Here is a 15876-nt window from a genome sequence, read left to right as displayed (position 1 = left end):
TTAAGAGCAGCTGGCTAGATCAGACTAAAGGCCTATTTAGTCTAGTATGTTGTCCCACACTGACCAACCAGATGCTATAATGGAAGCCTACAAGCAGTAAACGAATGCAGTAGTACCACCCCACTGGTGTTTCCCAGCAACTGATGTACACAGTCATATCCCTGCTATCTAAGGATATGCATGTCTTGATGATTAGTGATCACTGATAACCTTTATTCTCCATGAATGTTTGTGATTCCTTTTTAACACCAGCCAAGTTGGTGGCCAACATTACACAGTATGAAGGAGTATTTCCTTTTGTCTATCCAGAAGCTTCTATTATTCAGCTTCACTAGGTAATCCCAAGTTCTAGTATAACAGCAAAGAGGAAAAACATCCTATGCTACTTCCTCACAGTATGCCTCTACCACGGCCCCCACTACTTATTTATGTTCTAAGCAAAAAGTCCCAAATGTTGCAACATTCCCTCACAACAAAGTTGACCCTGTCCCTTAATCTTTTTCGGTCAAAACTTTTGGCAACATTTCCAGTTCTACAGTATTAGTTTTGTGGTGCAGCAACTAGAATTTTACCTGCATTTTCAACATTTGTTTAAGGACATTACAGTACTGGTACTTTTTCATTCCTTTCCTAACTACCCCTACCACAAGGAATTTGCCTTTTCCATAGCAGCTGCACATTAAAGATACATAAACCAAAGGAAGCATTATATACTCCCAAATAATGAAGTGACTGAAGAAATCACCATATTAACATATTCTTCTCATCAGAATTTTATTTTAACTCAGTACTATCAGAATGTTGACCATTATGAAAGATATTCTGGTGCATGCAGATAACCTGTGTTATAAAGGCAAGCTACTGCCTTTATAATGCTGTGACCTGGAGGAGGGGTGGAAAAAGTGGGCATGGGGTCCCAATTTGGAGAGTACACCATTAGGAAATACTAGAGACCAGGCTCAGGGTGCCAACCGCCCCCCCCCCCCAATAAATCAGGCAATAGTTTCTTATTTCCTTCACCTGTCTACATACCCCATGCTATTTTGTTCCTTTGATACAAGAACATGACTGAACCATTTTAGCAATATTCAAACATAACCAAATTATTTATACATGATGGCTCATAGGTATTTACTAAGTATTTTCCAAATAATTTATTTTATATACATGCTACAATGATGAGAAAGTGATACTTTTGAACAGCATGTGTACAGACCAAATAATGCTTACAGCAACCATAGGATACATGGATATTATGAATCTCTTACCCTGCTATTTGCTGATTCATACATGTCTCCTTCTACCTTCCGAGCATAGGAGACAAGATTTGCCATGCGCCTATCTTTTAGTGCTGCAGGGTCAGGAGTTGGAAATATGGCTTGTACTCTATAAAAATACAATGAAAGTGTTTAATATACTATTTGTCTTCACATAATATACTATGTGAAGCCCTCCCACCAATGTCCCACAAAGACTATTTGTCATGCAACAATAAGGATACTATAATTTTATTTTATTCTTGTATCTTGAAAAAAGTTGTATAACAAAACATAACTTCCACATAAAAGTTATCATAGAATTTTTCCCTTAGGAAACAGGTAATTGGGCCGATGAATCCACTCCTTTCAGTTCTCAGTATATTTCAATGTCTAGAAAACATCATAAGATAAAAATTTCAACAGAAAAATAACTAGATGAAAAGGGAAAAAGGAGAACATATCCTATGAAGGAAAAACCTAAGCACTTGTAACAAAGAACAAAACAGGAATCCAGCCTGAATAAGGGTGAACTATGCAGCTAAGCACCTTATTCTTAGTATATTCCAACTTGGTATATTCTTATCCACTAGTGACAAAGCCTAAAAGCAATCAAAGTTTTGACATTCTGTAGCTGTGCTGGCCCAGAAGAGTAAAATTACTTTTCTGAATTTACTAAAAATTTGCAAATCCAAATCATGCAAGCTGCCTTATTTAGGCAGCTGTTTGATAGGACTGACTGGTTACATCTGGAATCCAGGAGTATACCTTCTAGAGCAGACACACATAGACAGCTACAGTGACTGCTGCACAGCAGAAGCTACTGGACAACTCAAGTTGGCAAAATCACACTGTTGCTTAAAAAATAACAGTACACTGGCCATTTCAATCGGTAATCCCTAACGGTTTACAAGGAAAGCAGCATAGATCCTGGGTTTTACTTTCAGACCCAGTGGAAGTTTTACTCACTTGGTCTTTATTATTATATGAGAAGAAACACCATGTTTCAACAGCTTATACTGCCAGAAATAAGAACGTAAGAGCCATGCTGGATCATCTAGTCCAGCATTCTGCTAACACAGTGGCCAACCAGTTGCCCACAGGATCACACAAGCAGAATATTAATAAAAGAGCATATTTCTGCCTAACTTCTTCAGCAACTACTGTACATGGGCATACTGCCTCTGGTACTGGAGGCATGGCAAATATAACCAACTATACTTTGTTCCATATTCTCATGCTAAACAGATGAGGCAATCCAGATCTAAAAATTGTTGAGAAAATGTTTTTGCAGAGGACATGGACAGATAAGGCAATTTTACTTTGAATCAGCCAGTGGGTGTTGATGATGAGCCTGTAATTTTCTATCCTGTGTGACAAGTATGATTTGCCAGTTATGGCTGAATACATCCAACTGCACCATTTGTTAGTAACTGGGTTTGACACTGCTGGTTCTGCAGCATCTCTCTGTCCTTATCAGACATATTTAATTCAGCCTGTCAGGCAAACAATCTGTAACTTCTTATACATATACATAAAATAATACATAAAGTACACAGGGTTCTATGTATGAATGGAATAGGGAATTGGGTTTTCCTGCTTTGCCTAACCAATGGAACACCACTTTGGATCTAATGTTGCATTTTATTCAGAAAGAAATAATTTCATATCTACCGGACACTGTAATGTCTTCTTAATAATGCTGTGTCTGATTTGGTTAAATGCCATTGTAACGGTGCAACTTATTTTTCTTTTTAACATATGCTTTGGCTGCTTCTTTTTGGGAGGAAGTTGCCATATGGATAAATTTTGAACTGGAATTCCCAGATATACAAGCTATTTTAAATTATCTCCATGCTTTTCAGAAATTCAGGAATCATCAGCACAAATTAATTTTCTACACTGTTGCTATCTAATAAATGTTCACCTCCTACAATGAAATGGATTGATAATCTTACAACACTTTTATCTGTTCCACTTATGTTGAAATATATGCTTAATGGTTAGAGTTGCATATTCCTATGTATGTACATCATTTGTATTTACTTATATGGTTGCATCTTTGCATATAGTTTTTTTTCCCTCTTCCTTTTTATTTGTTGCTGCTGTTGAAAATTTCCCAATAAAATGAATGAAAGAACCATGATGTAAGATGTGTGTTTTCTGTTTTCAATGAGCCTTTTTAAGGCAATTTAAAACACTGATTTAATTTATAACTCAAACCAGCAAAAAAGAGATCAATTAAAATCACTGATTTAAATCAAATTACCAATGAAACTATGGGTGAGTCACACAGCAACCCACCATAAAAATAAGCTATACTGCTTATTCAGTGTGCTCAGCAGATGACTGGGCTCACCGTTGGCTGTTCTTCACTCCTTCTTCCTCAGCTGAACCCATCTTGTCTTCTTGTTCCACTCCAATCACAATCCCCTTTTTGTTGCATCTACCACTTTATTTAATTTCTGTACCAACCCAGTAAGGGTTTCCTTCCTTTTTTTCTCTTTTTGCAATGATTCCCAGTGACAGGCCCTCCAAAGTGCCTGAGCAGTACTCTGGAGCAGCCATAAATGGCTCACCACTATTTTAATATTATTTTTAAGTTACCAGGAAAGTGTTTTTTTGTTAATTGTGAAGTCGTGTCCGACCCATCGCAACCCCATGGACAACATTCCTCCAGACCTTCCTGTCCTCCACCATCCCCCGGAGTCCACTTAAGCTCACACCAACAGCTTCAGTGACTCCATCTAGCCACCTCATCCTCTGCCATCCCCTTCTTCTTTTGCCATCTATTGTTCCCAGCATTAGGCTCTTCTCTAGTGAGTCCCTCCTTCTCATTAGGTGGCCAAAGTATTTGAGTTTCAGCTTCAGTATCCGGCCTTCTAAAGAGCAGTCAGGGTTGATCTCCTCTAGGACTGACCGGTTTGATCGCCTTGTGTAGTCCAAGGGACTTGCAGGAGTCTTCACCACCACCACAATTCAAAGGCCTCAATTCTTCGGCGCTCAGCCTTCCTTATGGTCCAACTTTCACAGCCATACATTGCAACTGGGAAAACCATAGCCTTGACTATACGCACTTTTGTTGGCAGGGTGATGTCTCTGCTTTTTAGTATGCGGTCTAGATTTGCCATAGTTTTCCTCCCCAGGAGCAAGCGTTTTTTTAATTTCTTGGCTGCAGTCCCCATCTGTGGTTATCTTGGAGCCAAGGAAAATACAATCTGTCACTACCTCCATTTCTTCCCCATCTATTTGCCAGGAAGTGAGAAGACTGGATGCCATGATCTTAGTTTTCTTAATGTTGAGTTTCAAGCCAACTATTGAGCTCTCCTCTTTCACCCGCATCAAGAGGCTCTTTAGTTCCTCTTCACTTTTTAAAAAATGCATTTTTCCTCAGTAATTTGGAGATGTGCAAGAACAATCAGGTCCAAACTTAAGACCTGCTAAGATTTCTCCTCAAAAGGGTGATGTAGACACATTGTGACATGCACTTGTTGTGACTTTGCTTTGCACTAGACAGCTTGTCATTTAACAGCTATTATCTGATAGAAAAGTCACATATTTGAAACTTAGGTTTATCCGCTTTCACAGATGGTGCCTACTTTGGCAGCAGGCACCTACCAGATGATTGACCAGGAAAGGCTTTGCACCCCGAATAGTTGCACTCTTTCAAACTACTGAAAAAAGTAGGCATTTGTGTACATTACCCCCCCCACACACACACACACACAGTGAATTGTAATGATTGTTCCAACGTGCTACTTTTGAAGTCATTGCTGCATTTTGGCTATTGTCAAAAAAACCCTTGAAAAAGTAGCTAGATGGCATGAAATGACCACTCTATTCACAGTATCCTATTATGTAACTGCTAAGGTTTTGTTTGTTTTATTACAAGTGTCCAGGACATTTTTTGACAGGGGCATATGCACAGATGTAATGGCTGGGCAGGAAGTAACAGGAAGTATATACAGATGTCACTGCTGAAAAATAAATGTGCCCCACTTTTGGAATTCTCTTCCTAGGGAGGTGTGACTGGTACCCTCACTGACCTGCTTTTGCAGTGAGGTAAAGTTTTTATTTAGTACTTACTTTAAAATTGGTTGTATCATGTTATTGCTGCTGGTTTTAATTGGTTTACTGTTCTTATTGTTTATTGTTGGTAATTTGTTGGCAATTTGTTTCACTGGTTTGGGTTTTATACATTCCTGAATTTTAACTGGTTTTAAAATGTCGCGACTTTGCGACTAACAAGAACAACAACAACAACAAATAGTCTTGACAATGGCTTTATGGTACATTGTTCTTTTTCCTGTGAACCACCCCAAGAACTCTTGGGCTATGCAGTTTGAAAAAACTCAAAGTGGTTTACCTGCTCCTCCTCTCCGTTTTATCCTTACAAAATAACAACTATGAAGTAGGTTAGGCTTAGAGTCTGTGAGTGGCCCAAAGTCACCTAGAGAACCCCCTGATCCGGGATCGAACACTCTGACAACTACACCACACCGGCTTCCAATTTGTGAAATTTTCACTGTCCATTTACTTCCCAGCCAAGAAATCTGTTTATATCTCCCGCCGTTTACTGTCCAGCCAAAAAAATCAACATATTATTTCCTTGCAAATAAATGCTTAAATTTCCAAGGAACCTAAATTTAAAAAGGAATTTGTGTACATTTCTGGCACTGATAACATTTTAAAAATAGCAGACCAGCAACAGCTGCTTCAAACTGCCGTTTGGGCATCAGAGGTGGAGCTGTTGAATCTTTCAAGAAGCAAAAGCTAGACAGATTAATTTTTGGGAGATGATTTTTTTTGACTGATAGGCACAATTTATGACACTAAGTATAGGTTTAGAATATTGATTAATTCATTTTAACTTATTTTTAAGTTAGAAAAATTGTAGTATTTTATGCTAAAAAATGAAAAACCCTGATTTAAATTTTAAATACAATTTAAATCAAGAAAAAAAAATCAAGAAAATCCCAATTGTTTGTTTTAAATTATTTTTATCCATTCTGCTTTGAAACACCTATTGTCACAATAGAGCTTGCTTTGACTGAGCTAGTAGATAGTCCACACACCTAAATCTATTCCAACTACTGCAATACACAGAACTGTATAACATGCCCCCCCACAAAAAAAAAATCTGATTCTGAAGTGTTTCTTAATTTGTTTGGGAGGACCCACTAAGCAACCCCTTTCCTATAATGCAAGTGTAGCCAAACTTGCTCAATGGAAGACCCACACACAGTAAATGACACATGTCTGAGAGCTGCAGGCAGGAGCCTATCGGAGGAGGCAGCAAGCCAAAAAATAAACTCAGTGAGCCACATGAGCCTCAGTTTTGCCAACCTTGCTATACTGCCCCTAAAAGGGGGAGGTGCAACTGTGTGCAGAAAGATGTAGCCTGAGCTATCCCCTTTTCACTGTTTCTACTATTTTGCACCTTTAATTACCGTATTTTTCGCTCTGTAAGACGCACTTTTCCCCCCTCAAAAGTAAGGGGAAATGTCTGTGCATCTTATAGAGCGAATGTGTGTGTGCCTGACGCCCAGGACACTGCCAGCCGCCTGCACCACATGGCACCACCTGGCCGGCACGCGCTCGGCGCACCCTGCTCCACCTCTCCCCCCCCCCAGCACAGGTGAGAGCTGTGCCGCTCAGGGGGAGGCGTGCAGAGGAGGAGGAGCTGCGGCCTTTAACCTGCCGGCCCCACGGAGAGATGGACTGCTCACCCCCACAGCCCGGGAATACCTGCCGCTGCTGCCCAGACCACCATTGCCGGCATGCTGCCGGCCGCCTGCACCACGTGGCACCACCTGGCCGGCACGCGCTCGGCACGCCCTGCTCCGCCCCCCCCCCCGGTGCAGATGAGAGCTGTGCCGCTCGGGGGGAGGTAAAGCCCATGGCCGCACGGAAAGACAGACTGCTCACCCCCACCACCCAGAAAGACCTGCCCCTGCCACCGCGCCACCCAGAAGACCACCGCCGGCACGCTGCCGGCCCCACGTGGCACCACCTGGCCAGCATGCGCTCGGTGCGCCCTGCTCTGCCCCCCTCCTCCAGCGCAGGTGAGAGTTGTTAATCACAGGTCGGTGTGTGTTTTCAAATGGCAACCCGTCTTTTAATGAAGCCCATGGGGAAGTGATGGGAATGTGCCTGTGATTATCAGGAAGCTTTCCATGGATCAGTTATCTGTTAGTTGATCAGACTCATTTTTTTTTAGGATCAGTGGATATTTGAACAGCATTACTTTTGTGTATGAAGTTTATTCTTCAAAGGCTACTTAGTCCGCTGTGTGTTTGATTTACCGTACAATATCTCATTTTTTGCCAGAAGTTTTTTTCTATTATTTACTAGTAGGGCAGCGTGGACACTACTGGCTTTTTTAGATTTGTTATTGAATTGTCTGCAGCAGCTCTTGTATAACTGGTTTAGATTGTGGATTCCTTCAATAATTCCACTACTGACTAAGAAAGTGATGTCAGTGATTGTGAGCAACAGAGCTTCATAACTTCAGACTCTAGTGATGATGAGTTCTATGGGTTCAACAAAAACTAGAAGAGTACTCGAACTTTAAAGTCTCTCTTTTGTTAATGACAGTGATGATGGTTCTTAATGCCACTGTTGACTGCTGTTCACTTTACAAGGTTGAAATACGGTATTACTGTATTCTGTTATAGTTTATTAAATAGTTTAGTAAACCATTTGATTCAGAATATTTTTTTTCTTGTGTTCCTCCTCTAAAAACTAGAGTCTTATGGTCTATGTCTTATGGTCAGGTGCGCCTTATAGAGCGAAAAATACGGTAAATAGCAATGGAAAAGGCAATACTGTACATTACATAGACTTTATTCAAATTCTAATAATTTTTCCTTTCCTTGGTTCTATACTGAACTGTATCACTAAGAAACACAATAAAAGACATATTAACCATCTTAAGTTATTTTAGCTTCTTTTATATATTTTTAACTTACTTGAGTCTTAGTACTTGGAGTATTTTATTGGAAGTCACCTTAGTGATCTTGGTATATAATACATTAGATAAATAATCTATGAAAGCTCCTAAAACTAGACATTTTTGACATACATACAAAAGCAACACTTACAGCTTCTTTCACAGGTCATAAAAGCATGGGGGATGTGATGACAATTTCTCAGGCTTGATTTGTTTACTTCCTTTAATACAACTTCAATTAGCTAAAGCTTAAAAGACAGTACAGGCTTACCTCACAGATATTGTGGGTTCCGTACCAGATCACCACAATGAAGTGAATATCGCAATAAAGTGAGTCACCCATTCCTACCCACCCTCCAGTGCATATAAGTTATGTTTACACTATACTGTAGCCTATTAAGTGTGCAATATCATTATGCCTTTAAAAAACCCCAATGTACACACCTTAACTGAAAAAATTCTTTATTGCTAAAAAAAATTGCTAACCATCGCCCTGAGCCTTCAGCAAGTTGTAATCTTTTTGCTGGTGGAGTGCCTTGCCCTGATGTTGATGGCTGCTGACTGATCAGGATGGTGGCTGCTAGAGGTTAAAGTGGCTGTGGCAATTTCTTAAAAAAAGACAACAGTGAACTTTGCCACATCAATGGACTCTTCCTTTCATGAAAGATTTCTGTGTAGTGCAATGCTGTTTGATAGCATTTTACCCACAGAACTTCTTTCAAAACTGGAGTTAATCCTCTCAAACCCTGACTACTTTATAAACTAAGCTTGTGTAATATTCTAAATTCTTTGTCACTACAATAATCATCACAGCATCTTCATCAGAGCAGATTCCATCTCAAGAAATCACTTCCTTTGCTTATCCATAAGAAGCAACTCATCTGTTAAAGTTTTATCTTGATACTGCAGCAATTTATTTCCCTTCTAATTCTAGTCCTCTTGTTATTTCCACCACATCTGAAGTTACTTCCTCCACTGAAATCATGAACTGCTCAAAGTCATCCATGAAAGCTTAAATCAACTTCTTCCAAACTCTTGTTCATGTTGTTATTTTGACCTCTTCCCATGAATCACGTATGTTGTTAATGGCATCCGGAATGGTGAATCCTTTCCCGAAGGTTTTCAATTTGCCCACATCTATCAGAGAAATCACTATCTATGGCAGCTATAGCCTTATGAACTGTTTCTCTTAAACAATAAGGCTTGAAAGTTGAAATTGCTTTTTGATCCATGGGCTGCAGAATAGATGTTGTGTTAGCAGGCATGAAAACATTAATCTCATTGTACATCTCCATCAGAGCTCTTGGGTGACCAGATGCATTGTCAATGAGCAGTAAGTAATATCTTGAAAGGAATCTTTTTCCCCCTGAGCAGTAGATCTCAACAATGGGCTTAAAATATTCAGTAAACCATGTTATAAACAGATGTGGTGTCATCCAGGCTTTGTTGTTCTATTTACAGAGCAGAGTAGATTTCTTAAGGGACTTAGGATTTTTGGAATGAGAAAGGAGCATTAGCTTGAACTTAATGTCACCAGCTGCATTAGCCCCTAACATAAGAATCAGCCTGTCCTTTAAAACTTTGAAGCCAGGCATTGACTTCTCTTTAGCCATGGAAGTCCTAGATGGAATGCTCTTCCAATAGAAGACTGCTTCATCTACACTGAAAATCTGTTGTTTAGTGTAGTCACCTTCATTAATTATCTTAGATCTTCTAGATAACTTGCTGTAACTTCTATATCAACACTTACTTGCTATTTCACCTTGCATTTTTATATTATGGAGATTACTTATTTCTTTAAACCTCATGAACCAAAAGCTTTCCTTTTGGCGTCAGGCAAACCCTTTTTATTGTCCCAATATTTTAATTGTTTTAATTTGTGGTCTTCCACTGAACATTGGATGCTGTGCTACTCTTACTTCTATTTTTATTCTATTTTATTAATGTTGTTGTAAACCATCCTGAGACGTCTGTGATGGGACGCTATAGAAAGTTTTAAATGAATAAAAAATAGAATAGCTTCAACCTTTTCCTCTGCAGTTTCCTCATCTCTCCCAGTCTTCAGGGAATTGCACAGAGTTGGGGCCTTGCTCTGGATTAGGCTCTGGCACAAGGGAGTGTTATGACTCAAAGTTGATCTTCTATGCTGGACACTGAAAATTCTCTGTATCAGCAATAAGGCCGTTTCACTTTCATTCAAGTGTTCACTGGAGTAACACTTTTAATTTCCTTCAAGAACTTCTCCTTTGCATTCACAACTTAGCCAACTGTTTGGCACAAGAGGCCTAGTTGGTTTTCAGCATGCCTTCCTCACTAAGCTTAATCCATTTCTAGCTTTTAATTTAAACTAGAAGATGTGCAACTCTTCCTTTTACTTGAACACTTAGAGGCCATTGTAGGGTTATTAAACTGCCCTAATTTCAATATTGTTGTATCTCAGGGAATAGTGAGGGCCGAGGAAAGGGAGAGAGACAGGGGAATGGCCGGTTGGTGGAGCTGTCAGAGCACACACATCATTTATCGATTAAGTTTCCTGTCTTATATGGGCATGGTTCATGGCTCCCCAAAACAATTATAACAGTAACATCAAAGATCATTAATCACAGATCACTGTAACAAATATAATAATGATGAACAAGTTTGAAATATTGCCTGAATTACCAACATGTGACAGAGACACAAAGTGAGCAAATGCTGCTGGAAAAATGGTACCAGTAGACTTGCTCAACAGAGGGTTGCCACAAACCTTCAATTTGTTAAAAAGAAAAGAAAAAAAAAAAGCAGTATCTGAGAAGCGCCACAAAGTGAAGCCCTATATAGCAAAATGCAACAAAATCAGGTACGCCTGTATATGGCAATAGAAATTTGATGTAAGCCAGGGGGGATCAAAATTCAAACTTGTGCTCAGTCATGAAGCTGACTGGGCGATCTTTAGCTAGTCACCATCTCTCAGTCTAACCAATCTATCATAGCAATAGTATGAATAAAGGTTGAGTAGAAGGAACTTTGTAAGTTTCTTTGAGCTCTGTGGGGGAAAAAGGGGGTGGGAGACTAGCACAATAATGAAAACATCTCTTGGTCCACCTTAAATCAGTGAAATTCTAAAATCTCTTAATTTCTCTCATGCTTTGACATAGACATGCATAGGATGTATTCCACTCTCCATTCGGCTTTAGAGAATTAGGCCACTCTCAATAAACCAATAGCTTGAGGAAGTTCTGTAGCAGTTCCCCCTAAGCCCTTCTAAATACCAAAATATGGCTGGTAACCTAGCATAATACAACTGGCCAGGGTTACAATGTTCATTGCATTTATTCACTCTTAATACCATGAATCAAGTTTCCTTTTAGCTCCTTGTACCTTGCTGAAGAGCCAGGTATTGCAATGATCACAGGAAATGATGATCACAGGAAAGGACTGTGCAAGGCAGAATGGATGGCATGGGATGCCAGAAGTGGGTCACACTACCTGGCCCCCTTGACTGTCCAATGTGTATTTTATGAACCACAACTTTTAATGGTCTGATTAGTGCCCACTGGAAATGGTCCAGTCAGGCAGGAAGTTGGAAATACTTCTTTATATAAATTCCTCTGCTCTTTTTATTAGTAACTAACCAGAATCTGAATTCTTGTCTAGTTGCCCATAACTTCCCTACAGATAATGCCAGTGTTGGGGACTCAAGGTGAGCAACTCGCTCATGAGTGAGTGACTCGAATCACAATTTCTATTGTTTTTACCATGTTGTTTATACAGCCATTTTCTTTTTCTCATCATAAATGGTATTGTAGCAGCTGGGGGTCTAGTTACAAGGGCAAATGCTAAAGGGGTACTGAATCAGTATTAGCATGCCCAAACTACAGATGAGGAATGATACTGAGCAGAGGCAGGGAAGGGGGGGGGAGAGGGAGGGAGAACATGAATCAGAACCTGTCTGAGTAGAATTTGACAGGCTTGATCCCCTCCAAAGTGGCCAACAGGCCTGCAAATATTATGCAATTCTATAGAAAGACAGACAGATCTGATAATTTGCTCTATTTTGTTTTAGGCTTGATTCTGTGTGGAACTGTAGCATTGTTGTTTATTGCAAATTAGCAGAGCAACTCAGAAATATGTTCGAAAAATGAATGAACAAAACAAGAAAAAACAAAGTAGTTTAAAGTGGTCGAAATGCTTCATGTTCATGTTCTTGCTTAAATTGATGTAAGTGTGATAGTGAGCTAGCTTAACTCTATAAGACACTGATTTGAAATAATTTCTAAACCATTTTAAGAACTATTTCTTTTATTTGTTTTTTTTTACAATATTGTATACCTACACACACACATGCATACTCACTCTCTCTACCCCCCTTTTCTCCAATACCTGTAGTTACTTCATTAGTGCTCTATCATTATTACAATGCTGTATTGTGTTTAAGATGTTTCAGTGAATAGGGAAGCATTTCTTAAGTGTTTTATATGCATAGAAAGGCAATATATATACACATATACTAAGACAAACATTTGGTTTGCTCATGTGATCCAATTTATATACAAAGTCAACTTAGGGATGTTCTCAGGAACAAACTCATCCATAAACTGGAGACTACCTGTATAGGGGGAAGGCTTCAACTCTGTTTAGCACACGCAGCAGGAACCCCCCAATAGTGCTTCTCCTGCCTGCTGTCTCTGTTCTGGTTCCCTTGCATTTCCAGAGAGAATAAGAGTGCCATGCTGGGGGCCAACTGTGTCAAGAAAATCATTTTTCTAAACTGTACTCATGATAAATTTGAATAACAGCACAGATTTGTTTAAATAAATTATGGCTGAAGTAAAGGACTTCAAAGTATCACTAGGACAAATGCAGATGGGAACATTGGGGGAGGGACTACAACTCTTCCCCAACACCCCACACCTCCCTTTTTCTGTTAATGTTGGCTCTTGAGTCAAACTTTTCTTGCAATGAATTGAGTCTCAACTTGGACTTGAAAGTAAAGACTTGAGACTTTACTCAAGACTTGGAGTAAAAAAACTTGAACATATCACTAGACAATACCATAACATAACAGTTACAACTAATAAAAATCTACAGATATCCATCATACATGGTGGGAATATATCACATATTATTTTTCCTTTAGGAGTTTTAAGTATATCTTCCACCATTTCAATTATTTTATCAAGAAGCCTAAATAAAATTTGGTAGTCAATACTTACAATTTATGAACAAGGTGATTTCGGAGGTCCTGAGTAATATCTTCATGCCATGGTTTTCGAATTCCAATGCCTGATGGATGCGTTGCTGTTGGCATTGTTCCCAGACTGGCAACACTGGCATTTTCATTCATCATAGGACTGGAAATAGAATGTTATCATAGATACCTTAAAACCTAGCTGAGTTATAATATACTCTTTGCATATATAGTCACCATACATTATGAGTCTGCCTCTTAACATTCTTGCTCAGTAAGAGGCAAAAAAATACATTTTTATCATCTTTTGAAAATGCATTTTTATTTTTTAAGCAGTTTCAGCTATGCACTAGTTTCTTTTGTAAACATAAGGAGGTTTGAAATGAAACTTGGATGTCACAGATAATTCATGACTCTCTTTGGAAAAACTACTTTTTAGGGGTAACGAAGTAAGTGTAAGATTATATTATGAGCTGAATAGCGAGTCAGAGGTGACACGAGAAATTCACCCACTGAACCCATATGAATGTTTGCATACTTCTATTTTATGGGAAGGCAGTTCTGCAATGAGTTCAAATATAAAATCAATTTTTATAACAGCATGGGAATTCATTTTTGACTTTAGAGATGAGGGACCCAGTGATTGCATTTACACAGCACTACCAGAGGTGATGAGCCATGATGGAATGTCATATAGCGCAAACCTTGAGCAGTCCCCACATGGTGCCTTGGCTATGGAGAACAAGCCAGTGTAACTACCCATGGCTTCTTTTAGGGTTGTTGTACGCAAGCTGGCTTGTCATGTCATTCAGACCTGGACAGCTGAGCCCATCACAGATACCAGACTCCAGCAAGTGAGCTTCTTGACAGTGAAAGCAAACTCAGCAATAACCACTTTTTGTCACTCTTGCCATTTACCCTGAGCCACTAGCAATGTCAACTGTCCCATATATACCAAAGTGGCACTCTGAAGCAACCTTCACTGGTTCCATGCCTCCACCAGACTTGTGTGCCCTTTTGGGCTCACCACAGCTTTACTGTCACTTTTACTTTCTTTTTCTTTGGGAGGATGGTAGAAAGATTGTTTAAATTATTTAATAGCTAGTAGCTGTTCCTTTAAACAGAGCCAAATAGACACATCAGAAAAACTGTTCCTAGTTTCTCATCTTTGTGCTTGTAAAAATTTGGCAAATTTGCATATTTTTTCATTTTCTGAAATGGCCCATTTCACTTAACCAAGACACATCTGTTGTTAAAGTACATTTCATGGGCACTGAAACAGAGAAACTGCCAAGAGGAATATTTTTATTTTGTTTTCACTTGACAACTCTCAAAAAATGAACTGTTAAAAAACAAACAAACAAACGTTAGCTCACAAAAAGATCCTGAGGGGGAGGGGAGTGTGGTTGGCATGGGGAGACTAGGCTCCTCTGGGGATCTGCTTAATTTTCCACCCTTTCCTGGTACTTGGGAATGTAGGAAACTGTGAGCCACACATTTTCATGAGAGCTGTCCTCATGTTAAAACTACAATTCCTTTTAAAAGTGTTCTTTGAGAGAGCACTCAAGGGTTTCTTCACAAAGACACATGTAGGCAAGTATGTACTTGCACAGGTCCGCCTTTTAAAAAAAATGGCAACAAGAAAAGCAGGTTGCTTACCTGTAACTGATGTTCTTCGAGTGGCCATCTGTGCAGTCAGACACATGGGTACTGCGCCTGCACAGTGCCTTTGGCCGGAAGATTGATAGCTAATGGTTTTTGGCAGGAAGCTCTGCTCCCCTTCCCCCTTGTGGCCTATAAAGAGCGGAGCGTCCGCCATTTTGTTCAGTCTTTGCGACTGAACGTACGGTATCCTAATGGAGTTTTTTTTCTTTTTTGTCGGTACCATAAAAGAGATGGCCGGTACCGAAAGTGCCCTCTCTCATCGACACTGAGCTGTCGATGCATCCACTCACCGACACCGAGTGGGGCCGGTGGGCGGGTTGTGTGACTGCACAGATGGCCACTCGAAGAACATCAGTTACAGGTAAGCAACCTGCTTTTCTTCATCGTGGCCTCTGTGCATAACACATATGGGTAGATTAACAAGCTTACCATCAAAGGAGGAGGGAAGGTGTCCTCATCGAAGGACGGAGGAGAGAACAGCTCTACTGAAGGAGCAGTCCCGTTGAGCCCGAACATCGAGATGGTAATGCTTGGCGAATTCGCCCAAGTAGCGGCTCTGCAGACGTCATCAATCAGAACCCCGGATGCGAATGCAGAAGATGTAGCGACAGCTCTAGTAGAATGGCCTCGAGGAACTGAAGGCAATTCGAGCTTAGCTAACTGATAACACAAGACAATAGTGTGGACTATCCATTTAGAAAGCCTTTGTGGAGTGACTGGGTCGCCCTGTTCTCTAGCCGAATATTTGATGAACAGTTTATTGGATCACCGAATAGGACGCCATTCGCAATTGATAAAAGGCTAAACAACACCAAACGTCGAGGGAGTGCAAG

At 39.9% G+C, this 15876-nt stretch overlaps 1 protein-coding gene across 2 annotated transcripts in view; it reads right to left on the bottom strand.

Annotated features, from left to right (window-relative positions):
- The window catches only part of EP300 (E1A binding protein p300), a 99909-nt gene that overhangs the window by 30820 nt on the left and 53213 nt on the right, over positions 1-15876 (bottom strand). For both annotated transcript variants that reach the window (XM_044455829.1, XM_044455830.1), the window contains exons 8-9: positions 13404-13541; positions 1269-1386 (exon numbers count right to left, since the gene is read on the bottom strand). In XM_044455829.1, coding sequence (XP_044311764.1) covers positions 1269-1386; positions 13404-13541 — 256 coding nt within the window. The remainder of the gene's footprint in view (positions 1-1268; positions 1387-13403; positions 13542-15876) is intronic.

Source organism: Varanus komodoensis, unplaced genomic scaffold, assembly GCF_004798865.1.
Source record: "Varanus komodoensis strain SLA01 unplaced genomic scaffold, ASM479886v1 scaffold8, whole genome shotgun sequence".
In the NCBI taxonomy this organism is placed as follows: Eukaryota; Metazoa; Chordata; class Lepidosauria; order Squamata; family Varanidae; genus Varanus; species Varanus komodoensis.
The sequence above is the reverse complement of the archived record's forward strand: the minus strand, read 5'-3'. Positions and strand labels throughout refer to the sequence as shown.